The 26,164-nt window shown below is 48.2% G+C and overlaps 1 protein-coding gene across 6 annotated transcripts in view; it reads right to left on the reverse strand.

The window, feature by feature from the left end:
* Positions 1–26,164, reverse strand: part of COL5A1 (collagen type V alpha 1 chain) — a 120,935-nt gene that overhangs the window by 16,932 nt on the left and 77,839 nt on the right. For all 6 annotated transcript variants that reach the window (XM_015879297.3, XM_015879296.3, XM_085520907.1 and 3 more), the window contains exons 24-49: positions 26,110–26,154; positions 24,910–24,963; positions 22,614–22,658; positions 21,030–21,083; positions 19,820–19,864; positions 18,726–18,779; positions 17,249–17,356; positions 16,912–16,965; positions 15,488–15,541; positions 12,058–12,102; positions 11,626–11,679; positions 10,711–10,755; positions 10,105–10,158; positions 9,479–9,532; positions 6,014–6,067; positions 4,801–4,908; positions 4,527–4,616; positions 4,397–4,450; positions 3,672–3,779; positions 2,537–2,644; positions 1,909–1,962; positions 1,221–1,274; positions 924–1,031; positions 775–828; positions 581–688; positions 135–188 (exon numbers count right to left, since the gene is read on the reverse strand). In XM_015879297.3, the coding sequence (XP_015734783.2) occupies positions 135–188; positions 581–688; positions 775–828; positions 924–1,031; positions 1,221–1,274; positions 1,909–1,962; positions 2,537–2,644; positions 3,672–3,779; positions 4,397–4,450; positions 4,527–4,616; positions 4,801–4,908; positions 6,014–6,067; positions 9,479–9,532; positions 10,105–10,158; positions 10,711–10,755; positions 11,626–11,679; positions 12,058–12,102; positions 15,488–15,541; positions 16,912–16,965; positions 17,249–17,356; positions 18,726–18,779; positions 19,820–19,864; positions 21,030–21,083; positions 22,614–22,658; positions 24,910–24,963; positions 26,110–26,154 (1,719 nt within the window). The remainder of the gene's footprint in view (positions 1–134; positions 189–580; positions 689–774; positions 829–923; positions 1,032–1,220; positions 1,275–1,908; positions 1,963–2,536; positions 2,645–3,671; positions 3,780–4,396; positions 4,451–4,526; positions 4,617–4,800; positions 4,909–6,013; positions 6,068–9,478; positions 9,533–10,104; positions 10,159–10,710; positions 10,756–11,625; positions 11,680–12,057; positions 12,103–15,487; positions 15,542–16,911; positions 16,966–17,248; positions 17,357–18,725; positions 18,780–19,819; positions 19,865–21,029; positions 21,084–22,613; positions 22,659–24,909; positions 24,964–26,109; positions 26,155–26,164) is intronic.

The following is a 26,164-nucleotide window of genomic DNA, read 5'->3' on the forward strand; positions in this document are numbered from 1 at the left end:
GTCTCTGCCTGATGCCCACACAAAGGACACAGCTGGTTCAGTCCCTACAGCCCCAGCAACATCTGTGCATCTCTGAAACCCCTTCAGCCAACTTCTTGGTGGAGAAAAGCTCTCCCCCACAGCAGCAGACTTACCGGCAGGCCGACCTCACCAGGCAGACCGGGCTCACCAGATTCACCAGGCTCACCCTACAGGGAGGAAAAGAGGATGCCTACAGTTACACCTTGACATGCTCAACCCCTTTGGCCTCCAAGAGATGCAAGCTTCAGCAAGTCATTGGACATTGAGCATCACTGTTTTCTTTTTCAGGTATATTTCCACCTCCTTGGCTTATATTAACAAAAATTCACAGTATACATTAATCTGTTTACTTAGCTGAGAAATGATCACTAACATAAGTACCTCCCAGACATCACTACATGCACTTCAAACTGGGAGAAGCCTCCTCCCTTCAAATGGCACCTATTTATTGATAGACTGTGCATGACCGCAGCCATGCATTTACCCCATCACCACCCCACTCACAGCAAGTGTTGGAGCAAACCTGCAGCCCTCAGTCAGGTTGGGGTACATGCTTTACCTTCTCTCCTACAGCACCAGGATTTCCTATTCCCCCAGCAGGGCCTTGGGGTCCATCTGCTCCTGGTGGACCGGAGGGGCCTCTGGGCCCAGGTGGACCTGGTGGACCCTGAGGGACAGAGGAGACATTTCAGACAGGCTCCTTGGAAAAATGCGTACATCAGTGATGAAAACAGGAGGAGAAAAGCTTCTTACCATTTGCCCAACATCACCTGTTTCTCCCTTCTCACCTGGAGGTCCAGGCAAGCCCTGTGGGGGGACAGAAAGGGATAATTGTAGTTGTGAATACATCCCACAGAGCCTCAGCCCTCATCACCCCAGACCCACTGGATGCCATAGCTTACCTGCAAGCCCACAGGGCCAGGGGGACCGGGGAAACCTCGAGGTCCTTCATCACCTTTCTGACCAAAGAGGCCTTGCTGCCCTCTAGGACCTGGCTCTCCATCAGCACCCTATAAGGAAACAGCCTGATTCAGCTTAGCATGGGCACATGGCAGGCAAAAAGCCCATCCCCACCACCTCTATCTGCAGCTCATCCGCATGCACTGGGTATGAGCAGCACCTGGCAGAAACTGCAGTTCTGTCCAGTGCTTCTCAGCATTGATTTTGGGGTAAGAAGAATTCCTGCTAACAGTACTTACAGCTGGACCTGGCTGACCAATCGGACCTTGTGGGCCTGTAGGACCTGGTGGACCCTGTCAGGAAACAGAATTGCACAGTCACATTTAGGTATAAAGAGTGAAAAACCTCACCAGTACAATGAGAGGCCCTTGAGCATAGCGTCCATTAAATCTATGTAAACTCTTAAATGAGAGCAGGGGGAGGATGGGGTCAAGCCCCCTGGATGCACCAGGGTCCTGACAGATCACCCTTAGCCCAGCATCACCTTCTGCATGTAGGTGCAGGTACCTACTTGCAGGGCCAAGAAGCCAAAACCAGCTCAACCTGACCTCATCCTTCAGCACATCTGCAGGAGAACTTGTGCAATTAATTTTCCATTCCCCAGGCTCTGAGCACACAAAGGGACCTTCAGTGTGCCATACGCATTTGAAGAAGCAATTGCAGCTGAACGCCCAACTCCAAAGGCAAGGGCTGCTGATCCTTGAGATATTTACATAGCATATAGGTGACAGGGAAGCTTCTCAAGGGAGCTGGAGGAGGACACTTCAGCAGACACACTCATTTTTACGCTGTGTGTGTATTTGACAAAGCAAAGGAGAAGACAAAGGAAAGAGAGGAAGAAATTAAAACAGCACCATTCTCTGGTTGCAGAGACATAACCACACGTTCAGCTAAAAAACAGCCATAGATGACATCCATCACACTCACCTGCTCCCCTTTGTCACCCTTGCTGCCCTTCTGGCCAGGCTCCCCGATCTCGCCCTGCCAGGTGCAAAGAACACTGTTAGCTCACCTGGGGACCTCACACCCCACTCAGCAGTAGTCCCATGCCCTGATGCTGATCCCCACAGAACCAACCCAGTGAGTTCTGAAAGAGGCCAAAGATTTGGCTGCTCCAGGTGTAACCAAACCCTTTGGCATCCTTAAGCTTTCCTGAACCACTGTGTGATGCAGAAAGCATCATCCCATGACCTTGTTAGCAGTGATGAGTGATACATCCCAGCTATCATTTCCTAAGAACTCTCCAGTCCAGAGGGTCTTAATGAGTGTGTGGGGAAAGGTAATTAATTTGGAAAGGCCAGGCACCTGAGGGCAGGCCACCTGCTACGGTCTATGGGGAGGCTAACAGCTTCAGCTGAGAAGTGCTTGCAAAGCAATCAGCCTCATTCTTTCCCAAACCCAATTCCACTTGTCCCATGGGACTGCAAGTGCCATAAAACACCCTTGTGTCACAACAGCCTGCATGTTTGACCCAATGCCAGCAGAGTGGCCATGGGGTAGACAACCCAGTTCCTTCTCAGTGACACTGCACAACAGGGAGGCTGTTTGTTCCCACCTTGTCTCCATCCTCGCCGGGGGGGCCAACAGGACCTGCTGGACCTGGGAGTCCCACGGGTCCCTGGATGCCATCACGACCTGCTGGTCCTTGAGGACCCTTCTCGCCCTGGAAGCAGAAGGAATAGGAAGGTCATGCATCCACTCTCCAATTGACCCATTAAAAACCATTAGCATTTTATTCAGCTGCTAATGACCCCTGCCTTGTACGGGCATGTGTAGGAAGACTGGCCTCCAGCTGATATCTCTCTGTGCTCCCTCTCTGAACAAGACAAAACTTCTATCTTCAGAGATAAAACCCAAGCAAATCTAAACGGTGAATACCCAGATCACAGCTGCAATTTCACTGCCGTGGCAATATAACTAGATTTAATCTGAACCCTCTGCCGTCTCTCTCTGGATGATAAACAAGTCTCCAACTAATTTTAATTCCCACAAGCCAGTGCTTACTGATGCTAGGGCTGCCTGTCCATGGCTAATCGCTAAATAATAGCCCTGAGCTCCCTCCTGAACCTCTGGACAATGGAAAATACATGAAGCAAATAAAGCAATCTCTGCTGGCCTCCCAGTTAACATCTACTTGTATTCCTCAAGCCTGGAGCCTTTGCTCAAATGTGTTTGTTTATAGGAGTCGAACAGTAGATATTTTTCAGTTTCCTCATATATAATTTAATTGCATCTGAGACTTGGTGCTCTCTTCTGAATAATTAGGTGCCACATAAATTGCCTATTCATCTGTCCAAGAGCATATCACATAGATACTGGGCAGGACAGATGTTCATAAGGCTGATTCACTGGGAAATGCTTGCCTCTGGACTAGCTGCTCTGAGCTGCTCAGCATCAACCCAAGAGCAGCATCCCACCCACTGCCCTGCCTGCTGCATCTCACGCTTGTGCTGGGGGAGCAGAAGATGTGACAGCACGTGGGTTGGGTGCTGGGCAGGACCATATGGCATAGCTCTGCTCACAGCATCTTTGCACGGGTGTCAGCAGACGACCAGCACGCTTCGTGCTTCAGGAGCGTGTAGCATCTTCTTATTTTCCTTCTCCTTTTTTTACACCTCGCTCAGTCTGTCTCCATGCTCAGCTCTATTTCTACAGGGCCCATATCCATTAATCTGTGGACTGGTACTTACTGGTGCTCCCTTTTCACCTGCAGGTCCTGGAGGTCCCTGTGGACCAGGTCGTCCTGGTAAGCCAATGGGGCCAGCTGAGCCCGCAGGACCTCGCTCACCAGGAGAGCCCTGCGTGGGGAAAGAGGAAGGAAAATATTACTGGAACATCAAGTGCTATCAACATACAGAAAGAAATCCAGCAGTAGAATGCTTCAAACGCACAACTCAATAAATGAGAACATATGAAGGGGTGACTTCCATGTGAAGGCTTGGTACCATCAGCCCAAGGGGTCCTGCAGATCCATTTCAATTGAAATCCCTGGAATGGCTGGTGTAGGAAGCTCAGTTCCTGGGTGCACAGTATAGGTTTGGAACAAGTGCATGACCACTTCATAGTTAATGCAGCAGGGAGGGTTCCACAATGACTACTTTCTTCCAGAAGGACTGTACTGAGCAAGACTCTTGAGTGGGAACAATTTTCAGAGGGAAAGCTGGTGACTTAGAAGCAAAATACTGGATGTCCTGGATCATCCTTGTTCCCCCAGCTTGTCACGTATATTCACAGCTAACACCATAAAATAACTGAGCAATTACATGTGTCTGGTAAAATAAAGCAATATCCAGCAAACCACTCGTTAGTGCAAAGGGAATAATGGATGAAGCCCTGAGCTGTGACTAACCCACTAACTTAGCTTGCCAAGCTTGTAAACGTGTTAGGTGGTGCCTGGGAGGGCAAGGATACTCACTGCAGGACCAGGGGGGCCTGGGGGACCTTCATTGCCTTTCAGCCCTGGAGAACCCTGGAAGATGGGAAAAAAAGAGTCATTTGGGGAGCTGTGTGCTGCACTGCCTGGGCATCCTATTGCTGATACTTACAATGGGGCCAGGCAGACCTCTCTCTCCAGGGAAGCCTCGCAAGCCTGGGGGACCATCCTTCCCTGGGAGGCCAGCAGGACCAGGGTCCCCCTGCAATGATAGGGACAAAGATCTGAGGATCTGTGGATGCCACAGAGGTTCAGCTCCTCCCTCTGTGCTCATGCCTCGATGAGCCACTGCGAAACATCATTTCTTTCCTGTATCACCCCTCTCCACCTCTGGCAGAGGGGAAGGTGTACAAGGAGGGGGAACCCAGCAGGCTGTGCATCCCTACCTTGGTCCCTTCCTTCCCAGTGAGGCCAGGAAGACCTTGTTCACCCGGTGGACCTGGAGGACCTGGATGTCCTCGCTCACCCATTGGACCAGTTTCACCAGTTGGGCCCTAAAGAAACAGAGATCAGGGAGAAAGCAGTGGTAACAGACATTAGGAACTGGGAACTTCTGCAATGAAAGCATTCACACAAATGAGATACTATTACCAAAGTTATCATACTCGGGACACTTCTTAAGTATTGTACTACCACGCTGGTTCATCCTTATACAGGGCGTAAGTAACTGATTAGGCCTATACTACATGGCAATTGCTGACATGTGGGCACTGATGGTGACAAGTGTATGCTAAGGCCCAGCACAGAAAGCTCCCAAGCGGCCCATTCTGGAGGAGAACAAAAGGCACATGCATGGGAGTACAGCATCCCTGCACGCTGGTGTCTGCTGGGACCAAGGTTGTCATTCATGTCACGCTGCACGAAGCCACTTGACACCAGCAGAATGATAACACTGCCATCGCTCAGCAGCCATGAATCACACCAACTGCACATCACCGGGCTGAATGAAACTGCCACAGAGCCCAGTTCTGCACTTGAGAGGACAAACACAGTCGAGGAATTACCCCTAATCATGGATTTCATCAACCAGGGAACTGACACTATCATTAAAGAGGACAAGTTAATTATTTTGTAATTAAAAAGCAACCTTCTTAGTAGTTCAGGAAAGAAGACACAACCCAAATCCAGTGCTGCTCAGCCTAGGACTGTGATTATCAAACCAATGCAGAACCCTGCATGCCTGTACTTAAGGGGTACAAATTCTGGTGGTGCAGTTATCATTTCTAGATGATAAGGCCAGGTTGGATGGAGCCCTGGGCAGCATAGCCTGGTATTAAATGTGGAGGTTGGCAGCCCTGACTGCAGCAGGGGGATTGGAGCTTGATAATCTTTGAGGTCCCTTCCAACTCAAACCATTCTTTGAATCTATGACTCCAGATGGCATAGAGTTCATGGCAACTAACATTTAGAAAAGACATTAATTAAAGGAATAGAGCAATTACTGAAAGAATCCAGCAGCGTGTTACATAAAACGGAGATGTGTTTCTTCGCAACAAAATAGAACAGCACTCCAGCCACATCAGCAAAGGGGTACAACACATCATACTGATGAAGAGGAACCACAAAGAACCAGTGCAAACACTAATGCTTGTTCCTTACCTGAGGGCCTACAACACCAGGGGGGCCAGGCGGGCCAGTCTTGCCTTGAAAACCCTGTTAGGAAAAGGGAGAGAACAAAGAGATGACATCTCTGCCATGAGGTGCTCCCCAGAGGGACCCAGAGTGCTGCCTGCCTGCTGCCCCCCAGCAGAACCACTGACCATGGATGGACACCCAAAGGCAGGAGGAAGAAGAAATCAAACAGGAGATGCAAAATATGAATTCGTACATTGACAGGGGGAAAGACAGTGGTAGAAACGGGCCTTGCAGCTCCAGTGGAGGGTTCTAGGTGCAGCCCCAGGGGGGGAATGGATGTTTGGGTGGAAAGCCATCAGATCTTCAGTTCACTTCTGCTGTTATGATGGAGCTACCGTGGTTTGGCTGAATGATTGGCCATATACAAATACATACATATATATAAAAATTGCTACACTCGTAAAACTACAGAGGAAATGACTATTAAAAAGTCAAAACGCTCATTTTTCTTAATGTTGAGCTATTCTTCATAGCCATTCATTTCCCTTCTCCCTCTCCCAGCTCTGCTGTGGCTCCTGCTCCACTTTTCACCTCTGGGCCTGGGTAACCACCCTGCACTCCAGCACAGACAGAGCCACTTTCCAGCCCTGCTGAGTTTTATTTCCTTCCTCAGCATCTGCTGAAAGAAATCACAAATGTTCTTCTCTCTAGATGGCCAAACGATGACTAACGAAGTCTCCACAGCAGCTAATGATAATGACAGGAAAAGAGTGACAATAACGAGCTATCACCGCTGCAGTTGTTTAACTCTCCTAAGCCACTCCTTAAACAGCACATTAATTATCACTGCTACTACAGCACACTGACAAGCCTGAGAGATGCCATTCAGGGCATCCAGGCTATTTTCTCATTGCCACAAAAGATGATGGGATAAGACCCAAAGCCAATGGTACTGTGTCGTGCTACAAAGCCATTCAGTGCTATTCAGCTGTCTGCAGATGGCAGAATATCATGTCACCAATGGGAAAATGGCAAACCATCGCTGTGAAAAGAATGCACAATTCAAACCCTTATCTTAGTAAAACACCTCAACCAGCTCTGTGTGGGACTTGCCTTTTTAATCTGAAGAAAGGCTTTCCCTGTTACCCTTTTTAAACCATGAGCACAGAGCTTTTAGGGCTCTTTTTTCTTGTCTCCTCTAGATCCTGTCTCAATAAATCTAATATGGCCCAATATTTGGCATCCTTCAGCATGATTTGTTGCTCCTCAATGAAAAGTTAATTAAGGGGAGCTATTTGACGGGCAGACTTGAAGTCTAGGTTCTCTTGCATGAAGGCACAGAGCGTGCTAGCAAGGTTACTAGCATGGAAATGATATTTAATTTGGTTTTATGTCTATCTCCTCCCTTTTCAGCTCTGTGTAAGGAAGGAGAACAAACAAAGGGTCAAGACGAGGGCTGGATGGGGCTGTGAGCAATGTGGGTTAGAGAGAAGTGTCCCTGCTTATAGTATGGGGATTGGAACTATGTGATGTTAAAGGTCCCTTCCAGCTCAAACCAGCCTATGATTCTGTGGCCTAACACTATGATTGTGTTTCTGGATATATTCCATGGTGATAGATAGGCCAGTTACTCCTGAATTGACAGAAAACAGCTACCAGGGAATGCTTTCAGACCCCATATAGTCCATTGTCCACTTGTATTCATACAGACTTGGGAATGTGATGCTTTATTCCAGTCTCAAAAGCTGAGAGCTGCAGATGCCAGACAAATTTTTACTGCTTTTTCCTAATCTCAGCTTAAGTGTCCTGGATATTTCAGATAACTCAATAAAGGAAGTGTAAATGTCACAGTCAGACTCTGGCAGGTGAGAACTCTTCTCTCTACCTTGATGTTAATCCCAAAGTGAGGAGTGTGCCTTCAAAATACCACAACCATCACCATGAAGTCAGTCTCCCGGAGCATGAGTAAATATCTGGTGTTGCACTGAGCAGTGTTTGCACTGCTTCGCTTAGCAAATGCCAGGGAAGTTAATTAAACTGTTGTGTGATAAGTTGAGGGGAAAAGATGCATAATGTGCAAAGCCTCTTTTATGCTCATTTGCTTGGAAAGGCGGTGGGGAAAATAGCAAAGCTGAATAGAGGAAGTTGGGTTTCTTTCCTGTAGAATAAACACAGAACAAAGAATCTATCTGCTAACATGCAGCATGCAGTGATGGGAGAGTGATGTACCAACAACAGCAAACGAGCTGGGTTGTAAACAGCCGAGGAAAAAAAGAATCAACATCCCCCAAAATGCCAAACAGAGAGGTACTAATTACTGCATGCAGAAGAATACATGGCAGAACAGTCATTTTTTGCTTAGGGTATCCTTCAAGCAAAAAAAAGGTGCACAAAACAGACCACCAGAGACGCACGACAGCCATCATACCTTCCGCATGCCTCATCACTCTCCTCTGGTGAGAAAGACTGATTACATCTGTGCAACAAAACCTTTTAATATTGACAAAGCAGCATTGTGTACAACACGATAAGGGCCCCAGCAGCTGCTCCTTGGGGGGGCAGCAAGAGAGATGTGCTTGGGGAGCCCAGTGAGTTGCTTTGGCTCAAAGGCAGTGTCAGCAGAGATGCTGGTGTGCTAAGGCAGGGCGGATACACGCGTGTGCTGCAATAACCAGTGTGGGCAGAAAAGCTAGAGCAAAGCCATGGCACCACTGATTCTGGTCAGGAGCTGCTTCCCTCTCAAAAGTAGCACTGCAGCAATGGGGCTGTAACTTCTTTGCTGTGCTGCTGCTCTTGGTGCTGGCTGCACGATGCATAAAGAAGGGAAAAGTGTTTATTTTTCCCCATGGCATGCTCCTGAGAAAGTAAAACTGCCCTGAGCTAAAGCAACTGAGTGCAGAAAGCTGAGTGCTGGCTTGTGAAGGAGGGAGCCCATCTTGCATCTCTGTTCCCACAGACTTAGACTTACAACATTACACCTGCTTATTTCCAAAGAGAGGAGTGGGGAAGAAAGCACAGCTTCACCACTGTGCTACAGGAGCAGAGGTGAGGCACAGCTTTACCCCGGGAGGGCATTGGGGAGCCTGTGGGGTGCACAGCATGGGCAAGGTCCTGGTGTGCTGACTCACAGCATCCTCCCACCCATCCCCTGCAGCACACAGAGCCTCAGCTGCTCCTGTGCCACACTGGCCTCGCTATCTCCCCACTCACATTCACTCAATGTGCAATGCACATCACCCCCAAGTGTACCACAGGGACAGAGAGAGGGGCCGGTGTGTGGCCGTCATGCAAATCATCATTAGCCTGACCCATCCTGCTCAGAAGGAGGTTGCTTCCTGTAGACCACCCCGTGCAGCTGGAGACACACAGACCTCTGCAGAGAGCAAACTGGTGGCCCCATCTCTCCAGCTGCACAGGAGGGTTTAGAGAAACCAACCAGCAAGATGAGGCTCAGGGCTAATGATCTGCCCAAGAGTTCTGGCTACTTACGGTTTCTCCTCTCTGTCCGGGGTGACCAGGCAATCCATCCTTCCCAGGAGGACCCTACAGCAGACAACCAAGGTGAGAAGGAACATGGCTGAGTGTTCATTAGTACAAGTATGAGAAGGACTGAATCACAATTACTTGCATCTTTGCATTAATCTCCACCCATTGTACAGAGAAATGGGGGGACTCAGAACCCTAAAGGACACGGCCCTTTCTCACTCATCTCCTGGTGATCTTACAGATATACAGTCAGCTGTCACCACAGGGAAAGAAATCACTCCAAAAAGGTTCCTGAGGCTCCCCCTCAGTGTACAACAATTGCATAGACAGAAGCGTTCCTCCGTTGTGCTTTCCTCCCAACACACAGTAGAATAAAGAACAGAGCAGCCACGAAAGATCCTAGAGATACTGAGTCATTAGGAAACGAACATTTACAATCAGCTGCAATTTACTCAGCTATTTAAAAGCTTAAACCATCGAGTTGTTATCGTGATGTCTCAGTAATGCCTTTTATTGGGCACGGCACCACTCGTCAGAGAAGCAGCGAGGGTTGAGCTGGCACAGGCAGTCACAGCTGGATGGAAAAGATCAGATGTATTTCTCTGCACGTTTTAGGAAGCGTTACTCACAGGGGGGCCTTTTGGTCCAGGAAATCCGGTTGGTCCTTGAGGCCCTGGTGGTCCCTGGGATACAAAACAAGGCAGAAAAACAGGGTTAAGGAAAGCATGTGCTTTACAATGATATTACAGCTCTGTGTGAACATCAGGTGAGTGCAAAGAGATGCTAAGCTGGCCTGTTGTGCCCCAAAGAAATGCATGTTTAACCAAGAGTTCTGTTCAGCTGGGGAAAGCAGGGCAAACACCAGGAGAGCCATCAGCCACTGAAGAGCTCTGGGTGTCCACACAGACAGCACAGGGAGCCTTTCCCTTCTTCACATGGATCAGTATTGATGGAGGACACCCAAAATCCCACTTGAGCCTCGCCTGGAGAACTCAGAAGGGCTTTAAAGGCTTCAGGTGATGTTCTGTGACCTCTTTCTTTTGCTGACTGAGGTGTGCTCAGCCATATCCCAGCCCAAGGGAGCTCCCCACTGCTCTCTGATTCACAGTACTTGGTAGGACACTCATTGCAGCAAGTCCTGAGCTCAGCGTTGTCAACCCAACAACCCAACCCTTCTACTGTGTGAAATCAACAGGCAGCATCGATCCCTGCTCTAGTCCCACACGTGGCCTTACCCGTTCTCCAGGAGGACCAGGGGGGCCGTCACCACCAGAGTTGCCCTTTTAACAAACAAACAAAACAACACACCATTACAAATACATCGATCACCGTTTCGGCTGCTTCAAATGGCACCACCCCAGATGACACCCATCCCACCGACTGCCTGGTCCCTCTCTATCAAACAGCTCCATACCGGGAGCCACAGTGACAAATGAGTAACTGCTCATCTCCCCCCACCCCCCCAAAACAGCTTCACAGAAATACAGGCAAGATAACATCAGTGAGCTCAGGATATTTCCACCCGATAACGGCCGCCCTCTGAGAGATAAATGCAGCAGCAAAGCCGAAGTATTTATCAAAAATTCATGCTGCTACAAAGCCGAGACATTTATTTTTAAAGCCAGCAGCGTGGCGGTGACAATGCCTCATTACAGCAGCTTCGCTTCCATTATGCCCAGCAATTGATGGTCACTTAATTGGTTTCTGCAGCAGGTGCTGGAGCTGAGCTTGCCTCTCCATTGGCTGGCAAAACAATGTCTATTGTCGTCGGCCAGCAGGACGCATGCGAAGCGGCTCGGCAAGGTGCAATGTTGTGCACAAAATAGGGCTCAGGGGAAGTGGGATGTAGGGCTGTGCTGTCCCTGCTGCAAGGTATCCCCTTCCCTGCTGGGTCTTTGTTCGCGTATGAGGTTGATCTCCTGCTGAAATGAAGGCCAGCACGTTTCTAGGAGCTGTGTATAGACTTCACAGTTGGCTTATGAGGGTATTTGGCTGGGTAATGAAGGCCAGGAAAGCTCAGCTTTCAAAAGGCAAAATGGAAAAGGGAGAAAAGGGAAATGGAAGGTAATGAAGCAGATGGCCTCTAATGCTGACACTTCTAAGGATGCAGTTTCTTCCTAATTGCCATCACAAGCTCCCCAGAACCTTACCTTTGGGCCAGGTTTCCCTGTGCTTCCCCTAGGGCCTCTTTCCCCACGTGGACCCTTAGAAAAACATAAAAGATGACATTTTAGTGCTTTGGATAATAAGAGCAGCTACAGTGACATCAGGCAAGCACTGCAGCACCCCAACTGCACTGGGACAAAGAGCTGTCCCACCAGCAGCAGCAGCAGCAGGGTGACAGGAACCTTCTTCACTGTGGTTTCAAGCTATTTAGTCATGATATCAGACCAGAACCAACAGTGAACCCCATCCCCAAATCACTGCAGCCTCTCCGCTCAGCATTAAGGCTGAAGACTTAGTGAAGACATTAAGTCGTAAAGGGCTGGATCCCACCCAGCCAGGACATGAACCAGAACATGCTTTCTCTTGGCATTAACAAGACTTCAAAATACAACAAGAGGGAAAAGAAGCATCGTTACCGTTGGACCGCGCTGCCCCCTTGGACCTGGTTTGCCAGGTGTCCCCTGCAAAGGAAAATAACACGGATAAGTCTCTGGCCAGCAGTAGCCACAGGCCGGGCTTGCAGCAGATGCAGCCCAATGGAGACCCGTTGCTCCCCACACCTCTGCATCTCTCACTTGTAATTAAAACAACACTAGCAGTTTTACACGCAGCTCTTGACGATGGCATTTGTTTTCTTTTATAACATTTGGATGCATGTGAACCCTCCCAGGCTGGCTCACGGTGCACAGGGCACAAGCTGATGGCATTAAATATTTAAGGAAAGGCAGCAGCAGAGCAGAAGCCCTCACCTGCACTGCTATTTTACGCTACACGAGCCAATTAAGCCGCCCCACATATTTACAGATCCTTCTTCATCTTTGCAAACCTTGTGCTAAACAAGTAATTTAAGACATTGCTTTGCAGCCGCAACAAAACAGCAGGCTTATGAGATCTGACAGATGCACTCAGTTTCCTGTAATGGGGGACTGTGATTAATTCTGACAGAAGAAAGACAAAGACGGCTGGGTCCTAAATCTGGAATTACGTTAAGCTCCATTTCCACGTGCCTAAAAGAAAAGTAACAGCCCACAACTCGCTATCCGAAGGCACTATTTTGGCTCGTGTCATGATCATAAGGGCACCAATAGGTTCAATTTTATTCCTCTAGGCAGACAGTCCACTTTTCTTTTTAACCAATCACAGCTGAAGGAAGAGAGACTTTCTACGTAAGGAATGTAGATGCTTAAAATACCATTTGCCATTTTCTGCCCCAAATCCATCATCTAACAATCTCACCTTCTCGTGTTCAGCACTCATTAACCAGGTGAGCAGAACACAGGAGCTGGGGAACTTTCAAGTCAACTTTCTTCCAGCTGCTATAATTAGCCCTGCCGAATCCTCCTTGCTCTGCGGCTCCATTTAGTAAACACCGCTGCCACGCTCCTTCAATTAATTACACAGATTATCTCAAAGCACCCCATCTGTGCCATGTGAGGCTGAAGTCAGATTTGGCACCATCAGAGCTCAGCCCCCTGCAGGTCACCCCCACGCTCCCTTCCTTTTCCCTCAATTCTATCTTCAAGCTAAATTTCCCCCCTGCTTATTGCTACCATTAATCATGCATACAGCACTGTGTAGCGCTGCTAGGAATTTATATAGCACTGTAAACACACACCAGCCTATATATTTCAGATAGGGAAGGAAAGGCATCTAAATTCAGATTATTTTCCCAGGCACCCAAATAGATGGCCTGGATCTCAGCACCGCCCTGAACCCTGTGGGCTCTGTCAGATGGGGCGAGCAGGGAGATCTATTATCCCATGCTAATGGCTGAGGTTTATTAGCTCCAAAAATAAAGACTGCTTACTCACATTCCCAAATACTGACTTCACAATCAGGCTCTGAGGGTACCCCAGCCAGCCCACCTGAGCTCACCTCTGGTTGCAGGGCACCATGATAAGCAGCCTTGGGTCAAAACCACTGCCATGTTAGGTTGTGGATGCCCCATCCCTGCAGGCATTCAAGGCCAGGCTGGATGTGGCTCTGGGCAGCCTGGTGGTTGGCAACCCTGCACATAGCAGGGGGTTGAAATAGGATGTTCATTGTGGTCCTTTTCAATCCAGGCCATTCTATTCTATGGTTAGAGAGGATGCTTCTATAAGACTTCCTCACTCTTGACCTGGTTTCAACTTTGGGGAGCTTTAGGGCTGCCAGCACTGGTTGGGGGACTACCCATGTTTGCTAATATGGAAGGCTTATTTCAAGCCCTAGATGATGCCAATTGCCAGAATAAAAAACCCAACCAGTGATTCATATTATTCTGGACACATAAACAACTGTGTTGAGTATCATAATAGTAACGCCTCATAAAAAGAAAAGACAAACAGGAATGATTTTGGGTCATTTCAGCTGCAAATCAGGTTACTCCACAATGCACCGGAGAAGCAAATCTTCCAAACTCACTTTCCTGACTGCGTGTGGACATGCTCATAAAACAGCAAATTTACTGGTGTCGGGAGAAGCAGAGCGTAATTTATCAAGTCTAACTCAACGAGGCTTAAATTCACTTGATGGTCTCCATTTGGTTTGTGCAGTGCGATCCTCACTCAGTCTATTGTTCTGTATATAATCGCTTTCACTTGTTTCAAATCAGATACTCAGGAGAAAGGGGAAGGAAAAAAAGAAAACAGGATACCAAAGCAGTCAGTGAAAATCTCTATTTCTGCTACTCTGATCAATTTTTCAAGCGCAGCTCCTTTCACTTAAAGGAGAGATTTGTCCATGAAGTGTTTCTCTCTCTCCATGCAGACAAACAAACACGGTTATAAAACACAAACAAGCTGCCGGACTGGGTTCAGAGTGGCATAAATGGTCCAAACCACCACTGGGGAGAACTGGAGTTCAACCAGCAAGAGGGCAGCAAATGCTCAGGGTTACACAGCAGCGCATCTCCCCAGGGCTGTGGTGTTGTTGTCCTCCTTTAAGCCACCTGAAAATGCAGCCCAAGAATTTCTTTGCCCACTGGGTAATGCGGGTAGTAATTATAGGGCTACAGTAAATGTGAGGCTGTTGTGGCAGCTGCCTCCCTCCTGCTGCCCACATCCAGTGCTGGAGCTGAGGGAGGGGAGTTCATAACTCAGAAGGAGATGAAAATTACTCAATGAAGAGAGAGAGAGAGAAAAGAGGGATATAAAGCAAATTTCAGTGGCACAATATTAATGCAGTGCAAAGTGATTTATATTTTCTGCACTCCCATCAAACATGTCTGTTAGAAGTCATCTGTATTTAAATGAGAGGAAGAAGGAAATGAATTCTGCTCGCCCTCTTTGCTCCCCTCCATCTTCACCCTGTGACCAGAGCTGGAGCACAGAATGAGCTGATGTTGGTGCTCTCCATCCTCTAACTCAACATTCTTATCCTCAAAGTAAGAAAGGGAAATAGGTAGATAAAAACCCACTGCTGCATATAGGCAAATTCCTGTTACTCAGGAGCAAAGATGAGAGGGGTGAGAGGTAAAGCACATCTCGGCTGGTTGGGGGGAGGGGATCCATCCCCCCAGTATTTGAAGAAAGGTTAGGAATCTAAGATAGCTTCACTGGTTAAAAAGAGACACTTGTAGGTGTGTTTCCAACACTCCATTTTGAATCTCCAGTTAGGATGAAGATGGTTCTGAACAGAATCACCCATCCCCAATAATCACCATTAATTACAAAGCTCCTTCACTGCCCAACGTCTGGCAGTGAGGGAAGGATTCAGGTTCAGAGGAATCACCTAAGACATTTCAAAGGGAACCTTCCCAGTGTGTAATAGGGCTGGAGCATCCCGTGTTGGGGACCACAACAGTCCTGCCCCAGGGCTCTCCTCTGGAAGGAGAACTCAGCCAAGTGAGCAGAGAGAAGCTCTTACCCGTGTGCCCTTCTCGCCGTTGGCGCCTGGAAATCCTGGGAAGCCAATGGAGCCCTTTTGGGGAGAGAAAAGGGAGACGGGCTCAGGACATCAAACTCAGCCTGCCCACACCAGGCGCCCACTGACCCGGGATAACCCCGACCAACCCTGCTGATGTCTGCATCTCCTGAGGCTCTTTTTTTTCTGTGCTTTTTGCTTTAAAACCTTCCCTCTAATAAAAACAAAATCGAAGACAGACCTGGAACGACCTTCAGAAGCCAAACAGGCTCCAAAAACAACAACCTGATATAAAAAGGCCCATGCCTTGCTGGAAGTGGCTGCAAAGCCCAAGCCCACAGTTGCACTGGGTGCCTGGGGAACAGCAGGCTTTTGTGTTTAGCTCCTAAGTCACTACGGTGCGCATGAAAATTTAACTCCTGGCTTGTTCCTTTCTGATGGGAGCGCCTGGAGAATAGCAGCTGCTACTGCTTTTAGAATATGAATCGGATGAAGGAAAAATAAATGCAAAGGGAGGGTGGGAAAAAAAAAAAGCAAATTAAAAAGTAAAGCAGCAACACCACAACCAGGAAACCATCTCTTGCACTTAATTATGTCTCCAGTGTTAAACATGCCTGCTTGCTTTTTTTTCCCCCAAGCAACAAACATGAATAATAAAATATGATTCTTAAATAAAAAACCAAAACAACCCTTAAATCTTAAGGCAGGCATAAGTTCCCAGAGCCTCCAGGGTGTGTAGCTGGAAGCCAGGCTGCAGCCTCACTCTGTGTAATGGAATTCACAGTTTGAAGTTGAAAAGGAGACTTGAAAATGGCCCCAATGAAGGTGGGCGTGTAGATAAGACACAAAGCATGCTTACAAATCTGCAAATAGCAGTTCTATTTTAACTTCAGGGAGACCCTGAGTCATTAGCTATTCCCCTTAATTAGTTAGCAGTAGCCCCGAGCCTTGAGGATTGCTCCATTCTTCCTACTGCCAGCATGGCAGTTCTCAGGAGCCCATCTGCCACCAGAGCAGCCCATACACCTGGCAGGAGCTGCTCTGCACACTCAGCACATTGCAGCCCCTGTCCCCTTCATCTCCTCGCAGCACCATGCAGGAGATGATGCAGGATGTGGCCCACCCCCCCCCCCCCCTCCAGCTGAGGGCTGGCAGCTATTTTTACCCATCCATAAATACATCCTCTGCATGTGGGGAGGAGGGATGGAGTGGTATGAAATGCGAGAAAGCCACACACCCATCAGCTCTAAAAGGGAAGGCAAAGGGCTTGGCTTCTCATCGCCTTGGATGTGAAAATGTGTAGTGCCACAAGCATGGCAGAGCTGAGACACCAGCCCTGCTTCTCCTGCCATGTGTCCCTCTGGGTCCCTCAGCCCGGTGCTGTCACCATTCCACCTCGTCCCTGTGAGCAGAAATCCCACTGTTACCTTTGGGCCCTGCCTGCCCGGGTAGCCGGGCAGCCCTGGTACGCCGAGTTTCCCCTGAAACACAAAGAAAATCAGGTTATTGGTTCTTCTTCAAGTTTATAACTGAAAAAAGAGAAGCCAAGCACTGGAAAACCCTGAGCCATGCAGATGCTGGGTGGACACAACCAATGGATCATTGTTTTCTCTGTAGTCTTTTGAAGAAGCTCCCACATTCCCATCTGTCTGCCCCAAAGCCACCCCTATACCCCGCCAGGAATTGTCAACCCTTATAGCAAAGTCCCAAAGAAAAGAGCTGTGCTGCAGAACCAGCCTAGGCAACCCCATCCCATCAGCTCACCTTCTCTCCAGCAGGACCGAGAGGACCGGGGTCTCCATTGGGACCTGAGCGACCTTTAGGGCCTTCAGGGCCATCCTCACCCCTGGGGCCTGGAGGTCCAATTTCACCCTGTGAATGACAGGAGAGCTCACAGAGACAGCATCAGAGACTGCAGAAAGACTCTCGGAGAGAAGGCATTCTGTCACCAAGAGACACACAGAGCGTTATCAGAGCTCTCATTCTTGGTCATGCCATTATCCCCAGCAGCAGCCGTCTTTCCGGTGGCCCAATTATCCCATCTCCGTGCAGAGCATCTCCACCAAAACAGCCATCATTAGCTCTGATTGCAACGCACCCTTTTACCCACTTCCCGCTTCCCAAATTGCAGTTTGATGTGCAAGCAAGCCCTGGGAAGTGCTTAATTGAGGGCTGAGCTGGGCAACCTGAGAATAAAGATCAGGCTGGAGCTTTTGTGCTGAAAACCATTAGGAAATCTGAGCACGGAGAGGAATGAGCCATTAACATGAATTGTTACGACACTGCGGGCTCCAGCACACACAACAATGTTGTCACGCAGCACAGCAGGAGATGCTGCCACACCAACACAGGCTCACAAGGAGCTGGGTGGTTGCAGATTTATCTGCGAGGCTTTCGAGTACCCTTGGCCTTTCATAGCATCATAAAACACAGGGAGAGTGCTGGTGGGAAGCAGAGTTGTGAGCTTATGGCTGTCTGCAGCAGCAAGGACGGCATGCCACCTTCTGTCCTTGTGCCTTGGAACGACCAACTCCAAGGTGACAGGTGGAGCACCAACCTGATCAATTATCCGTTGAAATGCCAAGCAGAGATGGAAGATTTGATTTATATGTTTTATGAGCCTTCATGCAAGGCATTCATTTTGTCCTTTAAGCGCAGGGATGGATGAGCACAGAGTGCTCCTGATTGCTGGGGGATGTGCTGAACACCAAGCAATGCCATCACCCAGGGAGATAGGATGGGAACACAGCTCTCAGTGTCCAGGTGCTGAGGACAGACAGCACCCAAGCATGATTTGGGGTTTATGGTGACCTGCACGTTCCACTCCTTTTAAAAGCTTTTGGAGCTAAAGATAAAAGTAACATAAACCCACACCCCCAGCAGCTTTCACTGCTCTGTGTTTGTGGTAACTGCACTTCACACTGATGGCACTGGAGGCACATAATGCTCAGCAAATAATGCCTACCAGACCCAGATGTAATATTACAGGAGAGAAGAGATGCTGGAAATAGATACGATACAGCAAGATTGTGCAGGATTCTTTGCAATCAAGGCAGCAAGACAGGGATCCTCTATTACTACTCTGTTTTATTTTACCTTCAGGACAGGACTAGGGAATATAAGGATTTATAATGCCTGTGCTTGAAGTGAATAGGAGTGCTCCAGAAGGACCCTGACAAAAACCTGCCTTGCTGAGCTGCTGTAGGAGCACTATGAGACTTCATTGGATGCAGGTTCTTACCCGGTCTCCCTTGATGCCCATATCCCCTTTGAAGCCAGGGAAGCCATCTTCACCCTAAATAGCAGAGAGCAAAAAACAGACAAAGAGTATAGATGGAAGAAAATAAAACACAAAAAGAATCAAGGCTCACCCAGTCTTATTGTATGTTCCCTACCCAGCAAGAACAACATCAGCTACTGTAAGACCTCAGTGCATACAAACAACTGTGAGAACACTCAGATGAAAACCCAGGCAGGCAGCAGCCACCAAGGTCCCAAAGGGCTCACAAGGAAGGATTCCTTCACATCCCCCACTGCCTGCCAGCCAGGATATCACAAATCTGGCTCAATGTGACTAACAACACCTTGCCAGTACCGGGAACCAATTATTTCTGCAGTACAACTGGCTTTATTTTCATGGAGGATGTTTTACACCACGCTTCGAGGGAACCTCTAGGACAGTGGCAGTATTTCTTTCAGCCAAGAAGGTTTAATTGCAGAACTCAAATCAATAATGTATTTCATCCTACAGCAAATCTCTCATAGGTAATGAGGACACCATTCCCAGAAAGACCTTTAAAGTTCGGAAGGTCCCTGCCAAGATTCACTAGCTGAATTGCTTAGATTTGGTGCTGATTATTGTTAGGGCTGGAGCTGGAGACTTTTCCCCATCTCGTTTGTGAGAACCCAGCTGCATCTTTGACACGCAAACAGACAGACTGGGTCCGCTTCTTTTCTGACTTGGGTTTCACGAGCTGCTCTAATGACCAGTCTGGATAGCACATCCCATATGTTGTACTCCCCAGGTCCAGCAATTACCCAGCTGTAACACACCACAAACCCTTCATCTTCCATGGAATCGTGCCCAGAAAACTCAAGCTGCAAATTCTGTCAGAGGGAAATCATCCCAAAGCTGGAGCTGAGCTACTGGTACCAACTCACTGCAGCAATGAGCCCCGGACCTGAGCATGTCATGGGGCTGCATTGCTCCCAGGTGTTCATCAAATGTTATTCCCTTATGTGCGAGTATTTCACAGGCAGAATCCTGCAGGATTGGGTCTGCAAAACTGCTCTGGAGCTGTAGATAATCAATCGAAACACAAAGCACAAACCCACCTTTTCACCTTTGGTGCCTTTCAACCCACGAACACCATCCGCTCCCTTGGGGAAGATAAAACAAGGTGTTATGTGGCACATGTCAAGCCAAAGGATAATTAAAAGCACATCGAAACGTGTGCAGTAGAACACAAGCAAAGCATAACCTGAACATTATTTATAGCTGCAAACCCAATGAGAGGCATTTTTTCCCTCAGAACTGGAGGTTCTTTCAGTTAATAGGATGCTGCTTGTAGGAAGCAAAACCTCTTCTGTACGCACCATGGATTTGGTGCATGACACATTTTCTGCAGATCACTGTAATGTGGAACAGTTCCACTTTAGTGGTAAACACAATAGCAAGCCATTCCCTAATGGACCACTGCAGCTCAATCTGTAACTTTGCAAGAAGTGAGATGAAAGCTTGCTTTGGCTATGTGCATTCAGCTCAAGTTTAGAAGGCAGAACGGGAAATGGGTTTCTGCTATTGAAAAAAGACAGAAGGGGCTTTAAGAGGGTTTAACTCTACCCATAGACTCCAGTCCGTGTTTGTATCCATGAGCACAGATCCTTGCTGATTCACTGGGAAGTGAGATGCAACTGCACCTGAACCAGTACGTGGTGATGGGGTGGAACAGCCAGAACTGCACAAGGAAAAATCCCCGCTGCCTCCTTATCAGCAAATGCAGCCAGCAGCAGGAATGAGGGGAGAGCTGGGATTCAGCCCACTGAAGGAGCACATTGCTGAGACACACAAGCACCATCTCACAAGGTTTTGGACTGGGAGCATGAAAAGCTTGCTTTGTTTTAGGAGCAGGCATTTTGTTTTATTAACAAGCCCTGTTGAAGCCTTCACATTCTGGCTGAGATTTATTTTGGCTGTAAAGTGAAAATGATTGGAAGGGGACTGAGTCGTGTTCAAGAAGAATTAAGAGAGCAATCTCTCCTCAAAGCACTGAATGATGCTAGAAGGTGTTGATGGAAAGCAGGAGGCTTGGAAGCCTACGAGAAGACACAAGATCAAGGCTTGGTCAAGCAACAAACATGTCGTCACTGATGTAGCCCTATGTGCTAGGGCACTAAAAGCACACTCAGCTAGAACCAGAGCACACAGAGCACCCTTCCCTAGGATGCTCAGTACAACCAGGATCACCTTGACTTCTTTGTCTTGTGCAGGAGATGAACAAGTTTGGACAAGGAACACAGGGATGCTGCTTTGGCACCTTCTTACCTTGACTCCGCGTGGTCCTGGATAACCAATGGGGCCCTGAGGGCCTGGTGGACCCTGGGGTGAATAAAAAACACAAAGAAAAACACATCAAATCAATGCGAAGGTGCAGCAATAAAGAGAGTGTGTGGAAATCAAATATCCCATCCATCTGGCTGTTTCAGACTGGGCAGAAGTGGCAGCAACCACCTGAAAATAGCTCAGAACAGTACAGGAACATCACTGGGAGCAGATGTGCACAGCTCAGCCAGCAGCAAGGATGTGTATGGTGGGAAAGAACAAAGACAAGGGACAAGACAATGACTTCTTGGTAGAAAGGGATTTGTACAGAAGATAGGTGATTTGTGCATTGGGTTGGAAAGAAAGACAACTCTGAAGGAGGAAGAAAGCTCTTTTTCTATTACCAATCCACTCCCAAACCAGCATCCTCATTCAGATGAGACACAGCTCAGGGCGGTATCACAGGGAGCAGTTATTGCTCCAGGCACATGCCTGGGGTGCTGCCCTTCTGCCTCACCGCACTGCAGAGGAGATGCTTGCAGTGCTGGGAGCTGCAAAGCACCAATGACACCGCGATGCTGCATGCATGCACCCTGCAGCTGCTCCATCACCACCCTGCTGCCTCGCTGTCCACCAATCACACTCTTTACTGAACCATTTGGCTTTTACTTTGCTCAATTAGCCAGCTAAATAAACACGCTTCCACTTCCTCCAGCCTGACACCAATAAGCATCCAATGCTGCTAGAGAAATAACTCACATAGAAAGCTGCACTCTGGCCCTGTAATCCTCCTGCTGACTCCCTGGTATTTGTTTCATGTCCTCCATCACAGCCACGCTTGGGTTTTTACATTCTGCCACGTGGGATGCATGGATAAATGGGCACTGTGCTGCATGGGGACCACAGGGCACTGGGCTGTGATCCTGCACAACCCTGCTGATACATGCAGCGTTTCTCAATTGAATGGGACGCAGAGGGAAGGCAGATGGTAAATCTCCCAGACAGACAGACAGCTGTATAATTCAAGGACTTTGGCCTCCGGCAATATTCTCAAATATATTGTTAAATAGGGACTTTGAGTCAGGGGGGAGAAGGAGAAAATGGAAAAGCAGAAATACAGGCAGAGTTATGTTCTGCATTCCCCTGCACCACAAAGGATATTTCTTTATGTCTGATTAGGAGAAGGCTTCCCTCTGCAGCTTCATGTCTCCCGTTACTGACCCAAGTCCTGCTGTCTCAGCCCCCCCAGCTCAGGCCTGACCCCACCAGCACCTACATCTTGGCCCCAGCTTGCAACCTTGGTGTCTGCAGTGATTCCGTGTCAGCCAGGAATGGGAAACTGCTGATACGACTTTGCTAGCAGAATCCTTGTGCTGGCAAGCATCTTCTTAACAACAATGTTTGTTTTATTTTGGGAAGAACCACGAGCCTTAACAGCAAAACCACTCATTCCTACAAGCAGCAGCTCACTGGCTGCAGCACTTCCATGCTGCCCTGGCAATGAATCTTCTGTTTTAAAGCTAACATTAGATTCTTAATTCATATTTTGCAATACTTAATGGTAATGAGGAACTCATTGACACCTACCTGACTCCCCTTCTCTCCAGGAGGACCTTCCTTGCCAGGATGACCCTATTAATAAAAGAGACAAACAGAGTTAAAAATGGGTTTAGTGCATGTCTAAGGCTTTGGAGGCCAACAGGCTCATTCAGGCAAACTGTTTTGCAGTGTTTGTTGCATATTAGGACACCTCAGTAAAAGCAGCAGCAAGCAGCACAGAAATGCTGCAGGTGGGGAGGGGGGTTGGAAAGAGAAAATTAACTCCATGTGTTAGCAAACTTGTGAAGGTCACAAGATGCCCAGACTGGTCAGAGCCCCCTCATTAATTTCTTAATTCCTGGAGTCAGTTACAGGATCTCATGACAAAGGCGCAGCTAAACTGCATCCCTGTCCAGTGGTGGCTGGATGCTGGCCAGCATTCCTCTTGGGATTTGATGCTGAATAACCAGTGTCCAAGAGCTCCCACCACGTCCTCAATCACAGCTTTGAGAAGCAGCCCTTTGCTGGGATTTCAATCAGCAGAAAGCAAAAGTGCGAATTGCCTCAGGTACAGCAGGAGGGATTAGTGAGAAAATGGGGAAATCCGTGGGAGCAGTTTGTAGTGTTGGTTTTCCTACTACAGGAACCAAAATGAAGCCAGGTCAGAAGATGCATCTCTGTCTGGCAATGTCTGTACAAAAGCAATTAACTCTCCTCAAGGGCAGTGCTGCACAGCCAGGCAACTTCCTTTCTTTTTTCTTTTAAATATGAGAGCACATCCAGCTCCTTTTGCCTGAGGAGGCTGTGGATGCCCCATCCCTGCAGGCATTCAAGGTCAGGCTGGATGTGGCTCTGGGCAGCCTGGGCTGGAGGTTGGTGACCCTGCACATAGCAGGGGGTTGGAACGAGATGATCTTTATGGTTCTTCTCAACCCATTCCATTCTATGGTTCTATTTTATGATTAAAGCCTTTTGCAGTGGTTGCTTTACATATGAACTCTTCCTGAAATACACAAGCAACTTTCTAGCAATACAGCAAGAAATCACAGAACTATTTTCCCCAATCAGTCTTCATATCAGGAACGTCAGACAAGCAGGAATTCATAAAACAAGTGGGTTTAATAAAGAAACAAAACGACAGCTGCCAGTCATACATCAACAAAATGGGGAGAAACAGCAATCTGAGTTTGTCCTCAGAGTTTAAACAGCACCAACAGCATCAGTGCATTGAAAGGGGGGTGGGGGGTGGATACATAACTGCTTGCCTTGGGATCCTGACATCTGCCTGCAGCCCAGGGGAATCAGAATGAGAAAGCACAACAGGACTTGAGAGGCTCCTACCCATTCTACACTCAATCACCACTGTTCCCCAAATGCCCATCTCCATTACTGTCACTAAGATCAAAAATTGATGAGCAACTCAGCTGGTTCTCACAGCAAGGTGCTCCAGGCCCTCAGGGATTTTCAGATGGCTTTCAAGACCAATTTCTATGAAGAGAATATGGGCAGGTCTTGTCCTTGGAAAGTGCAACAAACCTACAACCTGCTGCAAACTATGTGGCTACCAATGGCCATGTGTCCATGTAGGGTCTGTCCATGCTCAACTTGCTGATCTTACACAGCCTTCAATGTGCACAAAGCAGACCTTCTCCAGTTGAAGCTCCCTGGAGGATGCTGCAAGAACTTCACATTGAAAGCTACAGCCTTAGAGATGTTCTGGGCTTTGCTTTAGCTGCTCTATTGACTTTGCTAACAATCATAAGCATGTTTGAAATGCCTTCGTATGAATGATAAGCCCAGGGTGGAAAATGCATTTATTTATTTATTTTGGACCGTGCTTTCTATTTGCATTAGTGGAATGCAACTCTTTCCCCATTTGTCATCCACAAAATCAGGTGTCTCAGAGGTGTGTAGAAATGAGGTCTGTTTTTGAGGCCACACACCAACTGCTGGAGAAAGGAGCAGATGTTTTAAGTTGGATTAAGGAGGAAGCTGCAAGAATCCAGCTGATGAGCCACTGCAACCTGCTGTTATTAGTGCTCTGCAGCAGCACCCAGGTAGATGAGGACCCTCTATGTTAGCAGTACCCATACGAGACCATCCTACCTCTGTGAACTGCAAACCCACATGAAACAGAGAGGAGAAACAGCAGGATGGGAAGGAGAAGCCCAAAGAGAAAGCACTGTGAGGCTGAGCAAAGCTCGGAGCAGGGCCAGGGCTTCTCCAGCTCAGACCCCATCAGCCAAGAGGAAACCATAGGCCCATGGTGCACCCAGGATGGATGGGTGCAGGATCAGCCCCACAGCCCCTGTGCCAAGCAGAGCCCTGGGGACAGCAGACTTACCGGAGGACCGTCTGCACCAGGCATGCCAGGAAGACCAGGTTTACCCAGCGGCCCCTAAAAACAGAGAAAATAAAATCAACAGATGCAACAGTCAGTGCCCCCAGAACATCATTCTTGCTTGCCCTAGTTGTGAAAGGCTGCAGACAAAGGGGTCAGCTGGAAAAGCTGCCTTGATTTGCAAGGAATCTGCTCACATCTCTGGGCAGAGTCACTACAGCAAGCCAGGATGGATCCCACACCTCAGCAGACCCAATATAGAAGGGAGAGCTCAGTAGGAGCCCAGGCACAAGGCTTGGGAGCAGAGCCAAGGTTGGGAGCAGCTGCAGCCCGGCTGGAAAACATTCCAGGTACAGGTAGGAGGGCATCAATGCATCTGTGCACCAAGAAATGCCCGCTCCTTGATGACAAATGGCAAGAAGATTAACTGGCAAAGGAAGAAAATTAGAAGAGTGGAGCTGCCCCCATTGACTGTGTCTTGCTGCTTTAACATTGCTAAGTGATTACCTTTCTAATTAAGCAGCCATCTGATTTCTCACCTGACTGAGGAGTGTTGCTACTGCTGCAAGTGCCATGACTCAGCATTTAAAGCCAAGAGCCCTTTAGCCACTGGAATTGTTAATACTCTGCTCCTCTCCTCCTGATGGGTAACTGCAGGATGGGATTCACCCCATCCACACATCACAGACCCCCTGCCAACAAGCACCTGGGGAATACAGCTCTGCCATCCTCATAGGAGAAACCCATGCCCTTGTCTAAACCCTGATGGTCTCAGGGCTGATGGGGGATGTAAGAACAGCATCTACCCCATGTCAACAGCAAAGAAAAGCCACAGATTGCTGGCACGGGTCAGGAGAGGGGACAAGGAGCGTGACCCAAAACCACAGCTCTTCCCATTACCATCCTGCTCAGACTTACAGGCACTTAGCCCACTGAAAGAGACAATTTTCAGCCCTCTCCTAATGTTTTGCCATAGGCTGCCTGCAAAATGTTTCTGTTAAAATAGGAAATGAATGCAAATATTATGAATTAGAGGTAAACTGTGTTTTCTTGTCTCTCTTCTGTCTGGAATGAGCCACATTAGACTTTCATAGACACGGCTGCAAACAGATGTTGCATATGGGGTAGAGAAGCAGCTGAACCAGCAAATGCATATTAATGGTAACAGTTGTCTTAAGTCAGAGCAGCAGCATTTCCACGTACCTTCTCTCCTGGGGGACCGATGGGGCCTTGTGGACCTGGAAGACCCTGTGAACAG

Source organism: Coturnix japonica, chromosome 21, assembly GCF_054131305.1.
Source record: "Coturnix japonica strain WE chromosome 21, WE-NBRP24, whole genome shotgun sequence".
In the NCBI taxonomy this organism is placed as follows: domain Eukaryota; kingdom Metazoa; phylum Chordata; class Aves; order Galliformes; family Phasianidae; genus Coturnix; species Coturnix japonica.